At 49.0% G+C, this 18,873-nt stretch overlaps 1 protein-coding gene across 1 annotated transcript; it reads right to left on the bottom strand.

The window, feature by feature from the left end:
- Positions 1 to 197: 197 nt before the first annotated feature.
- Positions 198 to 3,916, bottom strand: LOC101996843 (amiloride-sensitive amine oxidase [copper-containing]-like). Its single transcript, XM_005367401.3, has 4 exons — positions 2,383 to 3,916; positions 1,332 to 1,611; positions 759 to 891; positions 198 to 504 (listed from the first exon to the last, which is right to left on the bottom strand). The coding sequence occupies exons 1-4, from the start codon at positions 3,914 to 3,916 to the stop codon at positions 382 to 384; spliced, it is 2,070 nt and encodes a 689-aa protein (XP_005367458.1). The 3' UTR covers positions 198 to 381.
- Between the last annotated feature and the right edge of the window lie 14,957 nt (positions 3,917 to 18,873).

The following is an 18,873-nucleotide window of genomic DNA, read 5'->3' as shown; positions in this document are numbered from 1 at the left end:
CTGGTAGACAGTTCCAGAGAGAGAGAGAGAGAGAGAGAGAGAGAGAGAGAGAGAGAGAGAGAGAGAGACTTCCCCTGCCCTTGTCATTAAGGTCCTTCTTCTAGGGGCAGTAAACAAGCTTGAATGTAACCATGGCTACGCATCTGGATGTGGCCCTCCTGTGTCCTCCCTTTGCCACTAATAAGCAGCATTCAAGGGTGGAAGCTGAAGGGTTTATTGTCTACACTTGTGCTGCTCTGGGACTGAGAAGTTGGAGTTGGGGCAGGACCCTACACACAGGGTTGTAGGTCCCATTGAGGTTGAAGGAAGAAGGCACCAGGTAGGCTCTCTCCTCATGGATGCAGGGTCTGATGTAGCTGTAGCTGTTATACCTGGGTGTCTCTAGGAGCCATGGAAGAAGTCAAAGGGTCGGAGCAGGAAGCCTGCAGAGTTCTCAGATGTGGTCAAGTTGACCTTAGAATCGGCTATGTTGTGGAAGCCCACTGTAACCCAGGCCACCAAGTCCTATCGGAAAGTCAAAGGTTTCAGTGAACAGGGCAGTGAGGAGTGCTGGCCACCCAAGGTTTCTCCAGCTTGGGCTGTGTTTACGTGTGCCTGCCCACACCCTGAGATGTCCTCAGTCCCACTGAATAAAGCACACCCATCTTCCATGACCCCTGAACTCGTGTTCACAGTAAGCACACCTCCTGGGACCAGTGACAGGTCTAGGGAGTGATTGGCGACAGGCCTCAGGTGGGCAGAGGGTATTGGGGTATTACCTTATCTTCAATGTTCGTATTGTTCCGGATGAAGTTCTTGAAGGCTACCGGGGGATTCCAGGGGTTATATTGGTTGTAGATGCTGCTACTGCACCTCTCAGAATCCCGGTATTTGGTCACAGCCAACGGGTACCTACAGGTTGAGAAGAAGGTATCTCTGGGCACTGGGGTTGCATCTGGTCTCTTCCCAGGGAGCATCCCCAGTGTCAAGGATGGAGAATGTGGTCCTTCTCCGTAATGAGTGTTTATACCTTAGAGGGCTGGAAAATTGCTATTGCCATCTTAGGGCCAGGATCTCTGCAAGCACTTCCTGGAACTAGTTCCTGGAACTTGTAGTCTAGGCTGGCCTCGAACTCACAGAGATCCTCCTGCCTCTGCCTCCTGGGTCCTGGGATTAAAGGCGTGAGCCACCACCACCTGGCAAGCACTTGCACGCTTTCCTTGAGTGTACAAGCGTGCACATCCAGATGCAAACACAGACAGGAGCCTTTCAGGACAGATGGCCCAGACAGAACATACAATCATTGTAGGCAGCCCATGGCCATGTTCCCCAAACTCACTAGATCTTCTCACCTGGCCCAAGAGAGACCTGGTTTCTTCTGCCAGCCTGGCAGCTCCACTCGATGGACTTTGGAGTAGATCTGCAGGTCGTAGCTGTTCCTGTGGCCATGATGGCTCCTATGGAGGTTGCTGAAGAGCAGGTAATTGGGAAGTGGTTTTCCGAAGAGGAAGGCTGCCTGATGCCCCCGGGAGTAATTAGTTTGCTTTATGGTGTCTCGGGTTACAAGGTGTCTCAGGCCTTTCGTGATGTTTTTCCCAACGATCTGCAGTGACTGGAAGCTATTCTTGATGCCTGGAGGCCGGAGGGGAGAAACGGTGAGAATGGGTTGTTGAAAGGGACACTGCCTCCTTCTACTCTAGGGTCTCCACCTAGACAATATCCACAGACAACTGCCACAAAGAAACTATGCTAGGGGCAGGCCCTGGGCTAGCAGTGTGGGCTACCAGACCAAGCAAAACAGAAACCAGAGGAGCTAGAGGACTGCCCGTGGTCATTCCTGGCAACCGTTGCAGTTCCATTGTGGGCCTACCCTTCTCTGGAGAGCTTGCTCCAGCCTGTCTGCTGTGATTTTAGCTATGTAGAACAGGAGGCCCATGCCTGTTTCTGAGGCTTGAGGACCGTGTGTGTACTCCTGACCAGAGAGCCCTGTGGGAATGAGTGTGTGGAAGTCACCTATCTGGTTCTTGTAGCCTTGTTCCATTACGGGATATGAGTCAAACATCACGTCTGTGCCATTCTTCTAGGGTGACATTGATAAGAAACAAACTGAGCACCCCCAAACAGTACTAGAACCCATCTCAAATAGCTAGGCAGAGACTTCACTAAACCTCCATGGACCATTCCACTCAGCCCCGATAAGAACAGATCCACACTCGGCAATCAGGGTAACCCTAGGGTACCATTCACTGCTACCAGTGTCCAGGAATGTGTATTTCTCTTTGAGTGGAAGGTGGTTGAAGCAGTCTCTTGATATTATGCCAAAAAGCCTTAGCCCAACCTATAGAGTGAAGTTATATGTGGGTAGTATTTGAGTGTTTGAGTTGGTGTGGTCCCAGGTCCTACCTGCTACATCCAGGTCAATGCGGTAATGTACAAGGTGAGTGTGGATGTTGCTGAATCGGTGGGTGCGTGGTTGAGAGAAGTAGTTCATTTCCTCGGGCTGGTAGAAGGCAGATTGGACCAAACCAGAGGCTTTCATCTGTGTTTCCATTGCCCCATCAGGGTAGAAAATGAAGTCCCAAGTATAATCATAGTGGTGGACTGTTGAGGTTGTCCGCAGCACCAGTCTGCGTCCCTTCATCCTGGTACTGGATTCGGAGTTCAAGTCGGAGTCAAAGTGACGTGTAATTGGTATTCCTGCTGGTATCTCAAAGAGACAGAGAGCTTGCGGATAGGAGACCGGCTCGTCAGTGTCATAGTGGTGGATGACTTCTAGGAAGGTCGCTGTGTCTGGACAATCAACACCCTGGACTAACTGGTGAGTGACTCTGTCTGGGCCCCAGCCCACATCCATGTACTTGGGCTGAATGCCTGCAGGTAAATGTCCTCCCAACTGTGCCACAGCCTCTTGTACACTGACTTCATACGCAATGCGCACACCCTGGAAGTGCACATTCAGGATCTGCATGCCAGAAGAGGGTTGTAGACGGAAGGAGAAGACCCAGTCTCTGTAGTACACTGTGTTGTTCTCTATGTTATAAGGAGGAAGGTGTTGCTCAGCCACGTTGATGGGGGAGAGTCGGGGCTGCTCTGTGTCCTTGGCCAGTGGCTCCACAATGACCACAGCAGCCACTTCTCCATTCTCATATTTCTGAGCCAGTTCCTCTGGACTGTTGTAGAGCTTACCGTTATACCAGACCCGCTCCACTCTCCAGTCCTGGGCATCCGTGCTCCCGTGATCCAGAAGGATCTGCAGGCCTGTGGGCTTCAGGAAGTGGCCTGCCATATAGCGTTGCAAGATAAACCAGCTACTGCGCTGGCCAGGTTTTATACCCTGGGGGGCCACATATGTGAAAGTCAGACAATTCTGATCACAGTCCTTTAGCGAGTAGTTTGTGATGTCAATGAAGAATTCATCCAGGGGCTCAGTGGCCTTCTTCAGGGTCTGGTGGATAAGGCGGTACTCTGCTTTGGAGATAGGTCTGGATGCCCAGGATGGATGGTGCTCGGGTAAGGGAGCTATTTCTCGCATGTAGATGGGCAATGGTAGGGGCCCAACAGCAAACTCAGTGACATTAGGGTGCTCCTGGGCACCGAAGAAGATGACCACACGGGCTTCCCTCACAGGACTCCTTTTTCCTCTGTCCAGAAAATCCAGCACATCCTTCTTTCTGGGCAGTAGCATCTCCATGAGGTACACCGAGTTCTTGGCCAAAGTGGGTATTTCAGACGGCTGCAGCTCCAGCTCCTTCCTGTCCATCAGAAACTTGTGCACCATCTTCATCTCAAAAGGGGTCAGGTCCATGAAGACCTGGGGCTTGCCCTTCAAGCTCCACCTGGGGCGCTCTGCCATGGCCACCTGTAACAGCCAGACGGCAGCCACCCAGGCTAGTGGCAGGTTCCTTTGTGCCATCTTCATGGCTCTGAAAGACAGCATAGGAGGGCAGATTTAAATATCTCCCGCTCCAAGCTTGCTCCTCACAGTGCCTAGCCCTTCAGTCTCGTCCTTTCCTACTGACCCGACTTCTTCCCTCTCCCCAGCTGCACTCAGCTGAAGTCTCTGGGTCGTGGCTCACAGATCTCAGCGCTGTGCTGGTCCAGGTGTGTGCATCTTCCTCCCTCCTCTGAAAATCTCTTATAGTCTTCCTTATCTTGAGAAACTCCTCTGTTTTCCATTCTCGGTGTTATCTCAGTGGGGAAACATTCATCAGCTGTGAGGACCGTGAGTCACAGCAGCACAGGGTTTAGCCCTCATGGGCTACAAGGCGCTCATGTCTCCTGGGGCAGAGAGCTGTACTGACATCAAAATTACCTTTCTGATCTAATAAACTACCCTTTCGAGAGAGATATTTTGAAATTTAGTGTAGATGTTCAAATTCAGGCCCTGGGCTCAAGCTGTCTGGGTTCAAGTCCTGAGAAGTCACAACACTGAGGACTGTCCGTGTGATTTTGAGCATGTTTGGACTCTCTGGGCCCCCATTGTCTCACTGTGAAATAGAAATGACAGCAGCAGCATGCAGGTCCCTAAGGCTGTGGAGCCAAGCAAGCTGAGGCTGATAGTAATGTAAAAATGTTTAGGACAATCCCAGGCTTCCAGGAATACAGGAATTACTGGTTTTGCTTCTCTTTCAGGTGAACCCCGATGGGGACTAGAGAGCCAGCTCTGTGGTTAAGAACACTGGCTGCTCATTCAGAAAACCCATGTTTGATTCCTAGAACCTATATGGTCAGCTCACAACTATCTGTAACCCCAGATCCAGGGGATCCAATACTCTTCTGGCCTCTGTGGTCACCAAGCATGCGTGTGGTGCACAAACACACATGTAGACAAATATACTCACAGACATAAAATAACAATTACACAATTTGAAAGTGAACTCCAATGATACAGTTTGAAACTGGAGTTTCTGGGCAGTTACTGTCTAGACCAAGCCTGGGTGCAAAAGAAGGCTGGGGAAGAGTCCTGTCCTGCCCACCTCCTCCAGCATCCCTGCATGGTACTCAAGTCAGGGACTCCTTTCCATAAGTTTTTGGGAGCACCCTGTCAGCCCATCTCAGATAGTGAATCAGGATACCCCTCTCCCTTTCCATTTGGTGGAAGGCACGGTTGGATTTTCCACCTTCTAATTCTCTGTTCAAACTGCAGCACAACACTCTGTCCTCACGGAAGTTGGGTTTGCTTGCAGCGCTGGAAGAACTGGATGGCTGTTGCTCTGTCCTGGCCTGTACCTGGCGGTGGAGCTGTCTGACAGGCCTTTCTGTATAGAGTCACAGGCAGACCTCTTCCCTTGCACATGTGCTAGAAGTTGTCACTGTCACAAGCTCTGAGTTCTCCAGATCCTAACCTGACGCTAATGCTGCGGGTCCCTGGAGGAAGCTCTTTCCAGGTAGCATTTCATGGCAGATGATCTGCCTCACACCTGCCACTGTTGCCAGAAGGCTTTAAGTGACTGTGGAGTGCACTCAAGTGTCCCATTGACTTTCCAGCTGCGCTCTTTATAGTTGACAACTGCTGAGCGACAGGGATACTCCCATTACCACCTCGAAATCAATATGTGTGCCTTTGAGAAGTCTTCTGTCACTTGCTCTGGGTTTTCACACTTGCTGGTCTCCTGCTCTAAGGCATGTCTTTTTGGCCACACCCCTTCCATGCCAGACACACATAGACCTTCTGCTCCTAGTCAAATGGTAAAACTGAGCCCCACCTGCATGCTCAGTGGGATCAGACAGCCTGGTGGCAGAGAAGAAAGTGAGGGGAGGCTTTTAGTCCCAATGCTACCATCAGTCACACACACACACACACACACACACACACACACACACAGGCACACACACACACACCCCTCTGCAGGAGATGCTTGCGAAGATACTTGCCCTCTCATTTCTAGCCCATTTAGCTCCCCTAGAATGCTTGTCTAAACCAATCAGAGCTTTCCTTGTGGAGGAAGAATCCTTGGATTAGTTTTGTTGAACCTCTGGACTTGGCTACCTCTCAGCTCTCGTGACCACTTCTTCTGCTCCTGGTTCTTTGTTGGGCATCCTGGATTTAAGGGTTGCCAAGAGCGACAGCTCTGCTTGGCCTAGGAGTCATAGTGTGGAACCCAAGGAATGGGTTCCTCATCTGTTTGCTTTTCTATTTTTCTCTGTCTGCAGGCCTGGCTTAGGAAAGTCCACACACACCTTGTTAACCTCCCTTTTTCTTTTTGTTAGCTTGTTGAGAACGTCTACAGTGAGTTTTGACTGTGCTCACCCTTCCCCACTACCCCCAGATCCATCCTCTTTCCTACCCACCCAGATTTGTGTCCTCTGTCTGTCTTTCCCCATAAAGTCCAATCTCCGCTGCCCATATACTCATGGGTGACTGCTCACTACTGTGTGGGGTGACCTACCAGTGGAGATACTCTTTAAAAGAAATTGACTCTCTCTTTCGCAGATGTGAACAGTTGCCAGTAGCTCCTCAGTTAGGGGTAGGACTTGAGGCCACTGCCACCCCAGTGCTGGGATTTGGTTTGGCTTGAGATTTCCTGGACCCTTTGTACACTGTAACGATCACTTTGAGTTCCTATGTGCAGCTGACTCATTGTGTCTGGAGGACATTGTTTCTCTCATTCGCTGCCTCTGGGGCTCTTACCCTATTGCCCTCCTGCTCTGCAATGATCTCTTAGCCTTGAGGGGAGGAGATGCAGTCTTACGCCACAGGATGCAACCTAGACCTGGTACCCTTGTTGGTGCAATAGCCTGTGGCTAGATGCATCATTGGCCCTAGGGGAGAGCCTGTTGCCATCATTTACTAAACAGACATGTATTAAACTGACTCCCAGTGACTTACTTTTATGTACACCAATTAACGTGCTCCTCAGAGAAGCTTCTGCAAACGCCGTAGACAGTGATTAACAGAGACCCATGACTGACCAAGGTGCAGAGGGTAAGCCCGAGGAATGCTCCACCTGATTAGTTCGTGTTGCTCTAAACAATTTCCACAAACTTGGGGTAACCTCTCTTCAGCTCTAGCTCCTTTAACTTTTCTTTTGATCTTTCTTTTTTGTATGTGTGTGGGTATATATATATAAGTACAGTTTCTTGTGTGTGTGTGCGTGTGTGTGTGCATACGCATGTGTGTGCAGACGCATGTGTGAATGTGTGTGTGTGTGTGTGCAGACACATGTATGAGTGCCTATATGTGTGTGGAGGTTGGAGGTGAACACCGCTGTTCTTCACCTTATTGTTTTGCTGTAAATCTCTCACTGAACTGGGACTCACGGAGCTCTTCTATTTGGTAGGTTGGTCAGGGAGCTGCAGGGATCTGGATGTTTCTACGCTCTGACTCCAGGGCTGTGGCTGATTAACCTGGGTGCTGGGGATCTGAACTCAAGTCCTCATGCTTGCAGAACGAGCAGGTTCCTGACTGAGCCATTGTCCCAGCAGGAGCTTTGGAGTTCTAGGCGTGTGCTCCTGAGGGAGCGACGAAGGAAAAGTCTGCTTCGTGTTCTTTTTAGCCTCTGGAGGCATGCACACGCCCTTCATCTTCCATCCTTGTAAAGCTGGACCTTTAGTCTCCCCGTTCTTAGCTAAGAAGTAGCACGTTGCCCATGTTGTGCTTCTCCTAAACACACCGGTGCTGCGGGATCTTCCTACAGTCCGCTGGTTGTCCTCGCTCATTCTTTCCCCATCTGACCCTGCAGTGTGGCTGTGTCCTAGATTACGGAAATATCTTCCTTAGAGAGGGAGCGCTGTTATCTCCAGAATTCTGTTGTTATAGACAGAATGGTAGCGAATCAGCACACGTGTATTTTTCTGGTGTTTGAAGAGGGATCATGGGGATAAGCCTTGGATGCTAATACAATGGACACAGGGTGAAGGTATTGGAAAAGTTTTTAGATTTCGCCATAGTAACTTCCTCGCACATGTCAATCACTGTCTGAAGTAGGGTAGCTAACCTGTGGCCTCCCTGAGAAGGAACACTCCATCTTATACAGAAATCCAGCATCCCGATGGACTTCATCTACCCTGATCATGGAAGTCTTTTTGGGGGGAGGTGTAGTAGACAACACAAGTGGAACCTGTGGCCACCCATCTCTGGGTGTGGCATTATGCCCGCCCCAGCTCTAGGAATCGGCATACAGTGCTTGACGGTAAAGGGCTGTTATCTGTCCTTGTGGCTCTGGGGCTTTTAGGAAGTATCTGGGGTGGACTCTTCCCACAGGACTTCAGGATTCATTGTGCTGGAAAGAAGGAGGCATAAGGCAGGCTCTGTCTTCAGGAATCCTGTGCCTGTCAGTTCTTGTCACTGTATATGGGACACAGGATTCCTTGTCTTTGGGGGTCATGGACAAGTTCTATGGAAAATTTGAAGGCCAGAGCAAGAAGCCCACAGAGCTTCTGGGTGTGGTCACATTGGGAATATGTTCTCACCGTCACCCAGTCCACCAAATACTGTAGGAGAGACACAGGTGGGTAGGTCAGGGTTAACTACTGGCCATCTGAAGGTGCTCTGACTTCCTGAGATGTCCTCATCCTCCGCTGAAAAGAGGTAGGCCCATCTTTCATGGCCTTTGAATTCACCCTTCACTTAGCAACAAGTCACAATCTCAGGACCAGGGACCTGCCTACACATAGGCCACTGAGAACGCTGAAAGTGGGCAGAGAGGACTGTGCAGGTCTGGCTTGACTGTTCCCACATTATTGGAAAGTGGAGTGAGAATTGAGGAAAGAAATAGACAAGAGACAGAAGAGAGAGTCGGGAGGGCTTCCAGGGAATCCTGTAACAGAAGCCCTGAGTTTATCACTCACGGTCCTTATCTAACCCAATCAAAAGGAAGGACACAAGACCTCCAAAGAACAAGCAAGCTTAACTACCTCCTTACCTCTCAAAACACCAGATAACCATGCCCTAAGTCAAACATCCTTTTGTCTGGCTTTTGAGTAGCGAGATGTCCAGTAACCACACCTTTGGTCAAATATCCTGTTGTTTGTCATTGAGGAGCAAGAATAGTTTTGAACTCTCTGACCTTCAGCTAAGATGGAATGGATTCAAAACTGTGGATTCCTACAGGACTGGACTAGTATTTCATTGTCAATGCTCTTGTTCTTCTGAAGGAAGGCCTCGAGACCATGGGGGATCTCAGTTCCATAGTGCTGAGTCACTGCCAGGGGTGACCTGCTGGCTGGTCACCAGGTGTCTGAGCATGCTAGTGGCTATCTCTGGACAGCGGATATGCAGGGTTAACTTGCCAGTGACACTGACCAGTCCCCAGACTGTGTCCATGTGTGTGATTTGCGTGTCTATAGGTGTGTCCCCTCCATACAGTACCACAAAGCTCTTGTAACATTGGCCTCATAGGAAGCTTGCTCACCCTCAAAGTGCATGCTCAGTAGACACAGCCTAGAAGGGAACCATAAGCAGGAGAAGCTCCAGCCTCTGTGAGCATTATGTTGCCCCCTAAGCTGTAACATGGAAAATGGGAATGGAGAGCCACTTGGTGGTCATAGGAAAATCCCACAGGGCACACAAGAGGAGAATGATGGCTCCATCTGCTTTCAGGCAGTGGGTCCTGGAGCATCATCGTGTTCATTTATTCCTTCTTATATCTCCAAGTCAGTTCTTCTGTGTTATGTCAGAGCTGCTTCAGTCTCCAGACTTTAGACCCTTGTGATCCCAGACCAGGATCTCCAGGCCTGTGAGATGCAGGAAGCCTATATAATGTTACAAGATAAACCAAATGCAAAACTGGCTAGATTCCAGGCCAGGGGCAGCCATGCTGGTGAAGATTAGACATAGTTAGGCACAGAAGTAAGAAGCTGGAAGTGTAGAGGGAAAAGTAATTCAGGAGCTTGTTGGCCTTCTTTCATGAGTCATAGAGCAAGCCACACTCTCTGCTAGAGATGGGTCTGAAAAGGTGTGCATGGGATTCAGCTTATATGCAGCCAGTCTCACAACATGTCGGCCCTGCCAGCCAGGAGCCCCGAGTCAGGTCCCGAGTGTACTCTGCCACGGCCATGTATAGTGCCATGTCCAGTGACAAGTTCTTCTGCAGCAGCCCATCCTCCCTGGAAGGCAGCAGAGGAGAGCACCTAAGCATGTCCCTCTCCAAGCTCTCGCATCTCAGAGTGCCTTGTTCCCAGGCATCAGGCACTGCCGAGAGCTTCCTCAGCTCGCTTCAGCTAAGACAGAGCTTGGGTCCTAGCCTTCACTCATGCTTCCCAACCCTGCCCTGGTTCCTACGTGGGTACTCTCTGGTGGTCTCCTCACAACCCTCCTATAGTCTCTCTCATTTAAAACCATTGCTATATTTTGACCTTTATTCAAGGTTATCTCAGTAGGGGAACATCTCAGTCAGGCCTGCTATGAGTCACAGCAGCCCAAGGCTTGGTCCTCCAGGGCTCCAGCTGCCTATATCCTATTGAGGAGAGGGCTATCCTGACAGAGAAACTACCTCTTGTGCAACAAAATGCTTTTTAGATGGCTGCGTTTAAAAATTAACTCTGTATGTTCACAGTGCTGACTCTGGGTTTGAGTTCTGCCCGGGCTTGATTTCCAATAAATGACAATGTCACTATGGTCATGTTGCTCGAACTCTTCACTGTCTCAACTGTGGAACCAAAATGCCAAAAATAGCCCCCCAAGACCCCCCAAAAAACAAACCATGACCTCTTAAGTGTCCTAAGAGAAACAACCCAACAGTAAGTATAAAGCACACCGGACATCAGCCTTCCAGGAAGACAGGGAGTCTTTGTCAGGCTTCTCTGTAAAGAACACCCCAATGGTAATACATGGACCTCAGCACATCATAGGTTCTGAGTACTATGTATTGATAGGACAGAGTCTAGGCTGTGAAGCAAGGAAGGGAAGAACATGGCCCTGCTCAGTCTTCTTTGGGCCCAAAAGTGGAGTACTGAAAAGTTGGGATTAGTTTTTTGACCTGAGGGAGCACCCCTGTCAGGTCATTCTAGACCATGAGCCAGGCCAATGTCCTGTTTTCTAGGCTTTCGAGGGAAGAGGTGGTCTGAGTCTTCATGTAGGCAGGATTGCCAGGGGACCTTGGTCATTGTCACTCTACCCACCCTTGGACCTGGGCATGGGTTGTCTGCCAAGCCCAGCTGTGCACAGAGCTCTTGCACACCTGTTGGATGCTGTCATTGCTATTGGCCTTGTTTAATCTAGAGCCCAACCTGACCGCAATGCTGCTGGGTCCCCCTGGGAAGCTCTCCTCAACTGCATCTCTTTATCAAGGTCCTGTCTCGTGCCTGTCACAAGCACACAGTCAGCCATGGAAATGTAGAGGAGGTGGCTTTCCATCCTCAAACTATGTACAGAGTGGTGAGAAGGACAAAAGTCTCTCCCCTCCTTCTCTATTTCTCTCTCACACACACGTACACATACACTCACATGCATGCACACTTACACAGAAAAGTGTCACAGCAACTGCTTGCCCCAGGTCTTTAACTGGCCTTCCTCTGAGCTCAGGTACATTGCTGATCTAAGAACTAGTTTTCTTTGTAAGGGGGAGAGGACGGGGTTGGTCTAATGAATCCTTGGACTTGGCTGCTCTTGTGCTTCCATGATTGTCTCTTCTGCTTCTGGCTCCTCAGTGGTCTCGGCTCTGGAAATTTCCATGGTTCCATGGGCGACAACTTTGTGCAGTTTGGGGGTCACAGAGCTTCATGAAGGATCGATCAGTGTGCAGTTTGGGGGTCACAGTGCTGAAGAATCGGTGTGGAGTTTGGGGGTCATGGTACTGAAGGATCAGTGTGGAGTTTGGGGGTCACAGAGCTGAAGGATCAGTGTGGAGTTTAGGGTGTCACGGTACTGAAAAATCAGTGTGCAGCTTGGGGATCACAGTACTGAAGTATCAGTGTGGAGTTTGGGGTCACAGAGTTGAAGGATCAGTGTGCAGTTGCCCATCTGTCTGCTTTTCTGTCTCCCTTGTCAGCAGACCTTAGCTAGGAATTTCTATACCCAGCTCAGAGTCCTCCAGCTGTTCTGTCCTGCTTCCACCCAGCTGGGGAAACCTCTCTCTTCTGAAGATCTTTAATAGTTCTCCTTGTTATGTATGTCTCTTTCTTTACTTGTGTATGGAATATGTTGGGCATGCAATGTTTTGTGAATCCGCTAGTACTTAGGGTCCTCGTGTGTGCTGGTTAGTTTCTGTCAACCTGACACAAACTAGACATGTCTGGGAAGAGAAAACCTCGACTGAGGGCTTGCTTCTATTAGATTAACTTCTGGGGCATTCTCTCTCTCTCTCTCTCTCTCTCTCTCTCTCTCTCTCTCTCCCTCATGTAGTCCTTCCCTCCCTCCCTTCCTTTCTTTTTTTAAGACAGGACCTCACTGTGTAGCTTTTGCTGGCCTAGACTTCACAATGCAGACCAGACTGCCCTGGAACGCATTGAGATCCCCTATTTCTGCTTTCTAAGATTTCTAAGATTGCTAGGATTAAAGGTGTGTGCCACTCACTAGTCCTGGCCCAGGGCATTTTCTTGGTTGCTAACTGATGGAAGAGAGCCTTGCCTCTGTAGGCAGAGCCATCCCTGGGCAGGTGGTTATGGAGTGTATACAAAGGTGGAGTTGGGTAAAGGACAGAAAGGGAGAGCCAGGAAAGAGATACCTAAAGGAGGAAGCCATTATGGGGTTAGTGGGAAACCAGGCACTAGGGAAACTACCAGGAAACCACAAGGATGACCCCAGCTAAGAATCTAAGCAATAATGGAGAAGGTACCTAAAATGCCCTTCCCCTGTAATCAGATTGATGACTACCTTAACTGCCATCAAAGAACCTTCATTTAGTGATGGAAGCAGATGCAGAGATCCACAGCAAGCACTGGGCCGAACTCCTGGAGTCCAGCCGTAGAGAGGGAGGAGTGATATTATGAGCAAAAGGGCCAAGACCATGATGGGGAAATTCACAGAAACAGCTGACCTGAGCTAGTGGGAGCTCACTGACTCTGGATTGACAGCTGGGGAGCCTGCATAGGATTGAACTAGGCCCTCTGAATGTGGGTGACAGTTGTGTGACTTGGGTAGTTTGTGGGGCCAATAGCAGTGGAACTAGTGCTTATCCCTAGTGAATGAACTGGCTCTTTGGAGCCTATTCCCGAAGGAGGGATTCCTTGTTTAGCCTAGATAAAGCAGGGAAGGCCTTGGTCCTGCCTCAAGGGATGTGACAGACTTTGTTGACTCCTCATGGGAGGCCTCACCTTCTCTGAGGAGTGGATGGGTGATGGGGTGAGGAGAAGATGGGGGAGGGGGAGTGGAGGGAGAAGGCACTGGGATTGGTATATAAAATAAGATTGTTTTAAAAATGAAAAAAAGAAAGCTAACTGAATGTGAGCCTGGAAGTGAGGCAATAGTCGGCATTTCTCCGTGGTCTCTGCTCCAGATCCCTGCTTGAGCTCTGTCCTGACTTTCCTCAGTGGTGGACCTGGAACTGTAATCCAGATAAACCCTTTCGTCTCAAATCGAAACAACCTAGATGTCCTTCAATGGAAGAATGGATGAAGAAAGTGTGGAATATATACACATTAGAGTACTACGCTGAGGTAAAAAACAATGACTTCTCGAATTTTGCATGCAAATGGATGGAAATAGAAAACACTATCCTGAGTGAGGTAACCCAGACCCAAAAAGATGAACATGGGATGTACTCACTCATAATTGGTTTCTTGCCATAAATAAAGGTCACGGAGTCTACAATTGGTGAACCTAAAGAAGCTAAATAAGAAGGTGAACCCGAGGAAAAACATATAGTTATCCTCTTGGCTATGGGAAGTAGACAAAATTGCTGGGGAAAAAATTGGGCTGTTGGGGGTGGGGTGGGATGGGGGTAAGGGGAGATGGGGAGAGAAAAGTGAGAAGGGGAGGATGGGGGAACTTGGGGAAACAGGATGATTGGGATAAAGGAAGGTTGGATAGGGGAGCGCGGAAGCACAATTCTTAGTTAAGGGAGCCACCTTAGGGTTGGCAAGAGACTTGAACCTAGAGTGGCTCCCAGGAGCCCAAGGCGATGTCCCCAGTTAGTTCCTTGGGTAGTTGAGAATAGGGAACCTGAAATGACCGTATCCTATAGCAATACTGACGAATATCTCGCATATTACCATAGAACCTTCATCTGGTGATGGATGGAGATAGAGACAGAGACCCACACTGGAGCACTGGACTGAGCTCCCAAGGTCCCAATGAGGAGCAGAAGGAGGGAGAACATGAGCAAGGAAATCAGGACCACGAGGGGTGCACTCACCCACTGAGACAGTGGGGCTGATCTATTGGGAGCTCACCAAGGCCAGCTGGACTATGACTGAAAAAGCATGGGATAAAACCAGACTCTCTGAACATGGCGAGCAATGAGGGCTGATGAGAAGCCAAGGACAATGGCACAGGGTTTTGATTCTACTTCATGTTCTGGCTTTGTGGGAGCCTAGCCAGTTTGGATGTTCACCTTCCTAGACATGGACGGAGGGGGAGGACCTTGGACTTTCCACAGGCCAGGGAACCCTGACTGCTCTTTGGACTGGAGAGGGAGAGGGAGAGGAGTGGGAGGAGGGGAAGAAGGGTGGGAGGAGGGGGAGGGAAATGGGAGGCTGGGAGGAGGCTGAAACTTTTTTTTCCTTTTCTCAATAAAAAACAATCTCTTTAGTCGTGGCGTTTGTCAGAGCAACAGAGGAGCTAGGTAGGACACCGTGCAGCACGAACATGTGCGTGCATGTGTGAAGGGCAAAGGTCTCGACTGTGTTTCTCACTCAGCTCTTCTCCATCTATTCGGTGGCACAGCCTCTCACTGAAGCTGGTGGCCGCTGCTTCAGTTAGACCTACTGACCAGTGAGCTCCAGAAATCTGTCTGTTTTGACAGCATTGAAGTGACACTGTGCCCAGTTTTACAGGGCTATTGAGGATCTGAACTCAAGACCTTATGTTCAGTTATGCAAGTGCTTTGCTAACTGAGCCATTATCCCAACACCAGCTCTGGAACTCCTCAGGGCTGTGTTCCTAAGGGAGGCAACGTGGGAAAATTGCCTTTTCCCATCGCATGGGGGCACCTATATGCCTTCCAACTTCCATCCCCGGAAAGACAGATCTAAAGACTCTTCTCTTGCTTCTTAGAAGCTGGCACACTATCTAGGTTACCTATACTGTTTTCTTTTGCTATTGACTAGGTCCTGCAGGCTTTCCCTACAGCCAGACCATCCCAGCTCCTGCCCTTATCATCACTAAGTGTGACAGTGCAGATGTCCCCTAGTTTATTGAGTTCTTCTTCCCACAGATGGAAAGTCTGTTGTCTCCAGGCATTTGTTTTTATAGACAATACCTACACATAAACACATACTTATAAAGAGATCTTGGGAGTAGATCATAGATTCTGGGTCAGTGGTCAGAGAATGAAGGTGTTGGCAATTCTGTTAGATCTCCTCATAACAGTTCCTTGTGTATGCCCATTACTGACATGGGACAGTTCTGCTGAGAGCAGCTGAAAAAGTCATATGTTTATATCCAGTATCTTGTGAGGTGGGTTCCTTCCCCAGCAACCCCCCCCCGCCAGATGTGGAGCACTTTTGGGGAGTCACCTAGGAAACACAAAAGTAGTCCTTAGCTGCCCTGATGAGCAGGTGGTGCTATGCCCCCCATCAGCATTGTAAAGTGTCGGTCTGCCTCTCTGGGGCTTCATGCTACCCTCCGGAGGCCAATGCTGAAGCTGTCACACTGGGTGGTAAGTACTATTGTCGCTGAAATGGGGAGACACCATACAGGTTTTGTCCTCAGGGATCCAGTGCTGGACGTGGCTGTGATCTTTATCCTTAGGCCACAGCATCAGATCTCTGGATGCCATGCATGGGACCTCTGGGATGAACTTAAATGACTGGAGCAAGAGTTCCAGGGGAGGCCCGGGGGACATTCTCAGAGTGGGGGATGTGTAAGGAGCCCACTGTCACCCAGTCCACTGAAGGAAACCCAGACTTCCATGCCATGGATAAGTTGGTGCTGAGTATCAGCCATCTGAGGGAACTCTGGGTATTATAGATGTGCCTCCAACCTTCCTGGTAGGTCCTCATTCCATTTTATAGATGTAGGGAGAGCTATCTTGAATTCTAAACCTTCCCTCTTCACCCTATGCCATACCACACTCTGGGGACCAGGGACTGATCCAGGAAGAGCTAAGGCCAGAAGCAAACAGGGCAGACTGCTTCAGTGCCTCTTCTCCAGTGTGTTCACTGTTCTGAAGGAACGACATTGGGGTTGGGGTGCGTGTCTTGTTCCTTTATCTAGAAAATTCAGCTTACCCTTCTTCTTGGGCAGCAGCACCTCAATGAGAAACACAGAGTTCTTGGCCAATGTCAGTGACTCATGTGGCAGAAGCTCCAGTTTCTTCCCGCTCATCAGGAAGGTGTATACCGACCCCAATTTATGAGCACTCATGGATCAGAATACCTGGGCTTTATTATCAGGGTCCCTATGGGACACTCTCCTGATGCTGTCATGGTGAGCTCTCCTATTGTATCACTAAGATGGCAGCTGCCCAGCCCGGTCCCAGACTTCTTCATGCAGACCCCATGGCTCTAGAGTGTAGCATAGGAGGAGGCAGAACTTGAGTACTTCCTGCTCCAAGCTGGCCTTAGAGTAGCCATTTCTCACCTTTTACTTTCACACGCATTTCGCCCTCTAAGCCAGAGCTGGAATCTCTGGGTTTCTACTCAGTTTAGCGCTGTTCAGACCCCGTGAGTATATCTGCCTATTTCCTTCCTCATCTACAGACCTCTTGTGATATGTCTTATGTAGATAAAGTCTCATCATTTCCCATTTTCTTTGTGTTATCTCATTGGAAGAACACCCATCAGCAGAACTACTGTGAGTCAAAGCAGCCCAAGGCTCGGTGCTAAAGGGATCAAAGGGCTTATGTCCTGGAGAAGCAAGCGGCTATGCTGACAACAAAACTACCTTCTAATATAAACTTTAGAGAACACATTTTAGAAGTTTAGTGTAGATGTTAAAAATACAGGCTCTAGGGTTAAACTGCCTGGGTTGAAGTCTTGGGAAATCACGTGACTAAGGTCAACCTGTGTGTTCTTGGCCACATTGTTTGAATTCTCTGGGCTTCCCTTGCATTAACAATGAAGTAGAAATGTCAACAGCAGGAAGCACATTGCCTTAGTTAGGGTTTCTATTGCTGGGAAGAGGCACCATGACCACGGCAGCTCTTACAAATGAAAGCATTTAATTAGGGCTGACTTACAGTTTCAGAGGTTTAGTTCATTATTGCCATGACAGGAAGCATTGCAACATGCAGGCTGACATGGTGCTGGAGAAGGAGCTGAGAGTTCTACATCCAGATAGGCAGGCAGGAGGAAGAAAGCTGGCTTGAGTTTCTGAGACCTCAAAGCTCACCCCCTAGTGATACACCTCCTCCAACAAAGCCACATCTACTTCAACAAGGCCATACCTCCTAATAGTGCACTCCCTGTGGCTCTATGGGAGCCCATTTTTATTCAAACCACCACACACATCCTGAAGGTTGTGGAGATTATAAAGCTCACACACAGTAAGCATAAAGTGTATGGGACAATGCCAGTTTCTAGGAACGCAAGGAATGTTGAGTATATCTCTTTAAAGTGAACTTTGAAATTATGGACTCCAGCTCATCAGGCTGGTTGGACTCAGGCTGTCAAGCAAGAATGGAATACTCCTGCCCTGCGCAGCCTTCTCTGGCTTCCCCGTTGGGTACTCAAGTTCAGGCATCTGTGAAAACCTGTAGGAGTTAGATCATCCCAGGTAGACGAGTTGGAAAGATGCTCTCCTCTTTCTGTTTTAGGGGACAGGCATGACCAATATTTTCACAGCCTAACCCTATCCCAAGCCACCAGTACTGTGTGCAGGGTGGGTTTGCTTGCAATGCCGGCAGACCTTTGTGGCTGTCACTCTGTGCACCCATGTATTTTGGGGTAGGGATGTCCTGCTGTGTGCAGGCTTCTTGAGAAGTCTTAATGTTTGTACATTTACTGGCTGTTATCACTGTCACAGGCCCTGGTTTCTCCTTATCCTAACCAGCGGAAGCCCTTCTTCATGGGTATTCTCTCAGGGGAGCTGCCTTGTGCCTGTCACTGATACAAGGAGGCTCTATCTGACTGTGAATTTCCACTCGGGGTCCCTCTGGGTCTCTAACTGCACCCTTCACTCCTGTAGGTAGGGTGAAGTCTGGAGGCCAGGCTTACTCCTTGGGCCTTTACGTAAGCAGGTAGAAGGGTTCCGAGAAGTCTTTGCTGTCATCAGTGATTAACTGCCTCTGCCTCTCCAGATGGCAATCCTCAAGGAGGAATCTATGGAAAACCCCCTTTTCCTGGTCAGATAGAGACAGAGAGGCTCAGAGTTCTGTGTTGCTGCAGTCCTCTACCAGCAGGGGGCACTGCACTTGGGTACGTTTCAATTAAAACTGGCTGGCAAAGTATGAATTAGAAAAGGGCAAGCTACAAAGAAACGGGCCCACTGGTGCAATCCTGTCTGCCACAAATATCATGGGAGGAGCCAATCACAAGTTGAAATTCATACCTGAAGCTATGATCAGAGCCAAGAATCTGTGATTAGCAGGTCGTAAGCCCTAGGGGAGAAATTACTACTATTGTTCTGCTAAATTGGCAAATATTAAACTGAATTATCATTGTTCTCATAGATAGATAGATAGATAGATAGATAGATAGATAGATAGATAGATAGATATAGATAGACATATAGATAGATATGTAGGTAGATAGATATGTAGATAGATAGATATGTAGGTAGATATGTAGGTAGATATGTAGGTAGATAGATATGTAGATAGATGGATATGTAGGTAGATGGATATGTAGGTAGATGGATATGTAAGTAGATGGATATGTAGGTAGATAGATATGTAGGTTGATAGATATGTAGGT

This window comes from Microtus ochrogaster, unplaced genomic scaffold, assembly GCF_000317375.1.
Source record: "Microtus ochrogaster isolate Prairie Vole_2 unplaced genomic scaffold, MicOch1.0 UNK18, whole genome shotgun sequence".
Taxonomy (NCBI): domain Eukaryota; kingdom Metazoa; phylum Chordata; class Mammalia; order Rodentia; family Cricetidae; genus Microtus; species Microtus ochrogaster.
Note: the sequence above shows the minus strand (reverse complement) of the source record. Positions and strands in the feature narration are given on the sequence as shown.

Excerpts from the sequence above, each read along its gene's own strand:
- LOC101996843 (XM_005367401.3), bottom strand. The coding sequence starts at position 3,916 with ATGCTGTCTTTCAGAGCCATGAAGATGGCACAAAGGAACCTGCCACTA. Across the intron at positions 892-1,331 it reads CCAGGTCTCTCTTGGGCCAG|GTACCCGTTGGCTGTGACCA; the intron begins GTGAGAAGATCT and ends CTCAACCTGTAG. Across the intron at positions 505-758 it reads ATACGAACATTGAAGATAAG|GACTTGGTGGCCTGGGTTAC; the intron begins GTAATACCCCAA and ends ACTTTCCGATAG.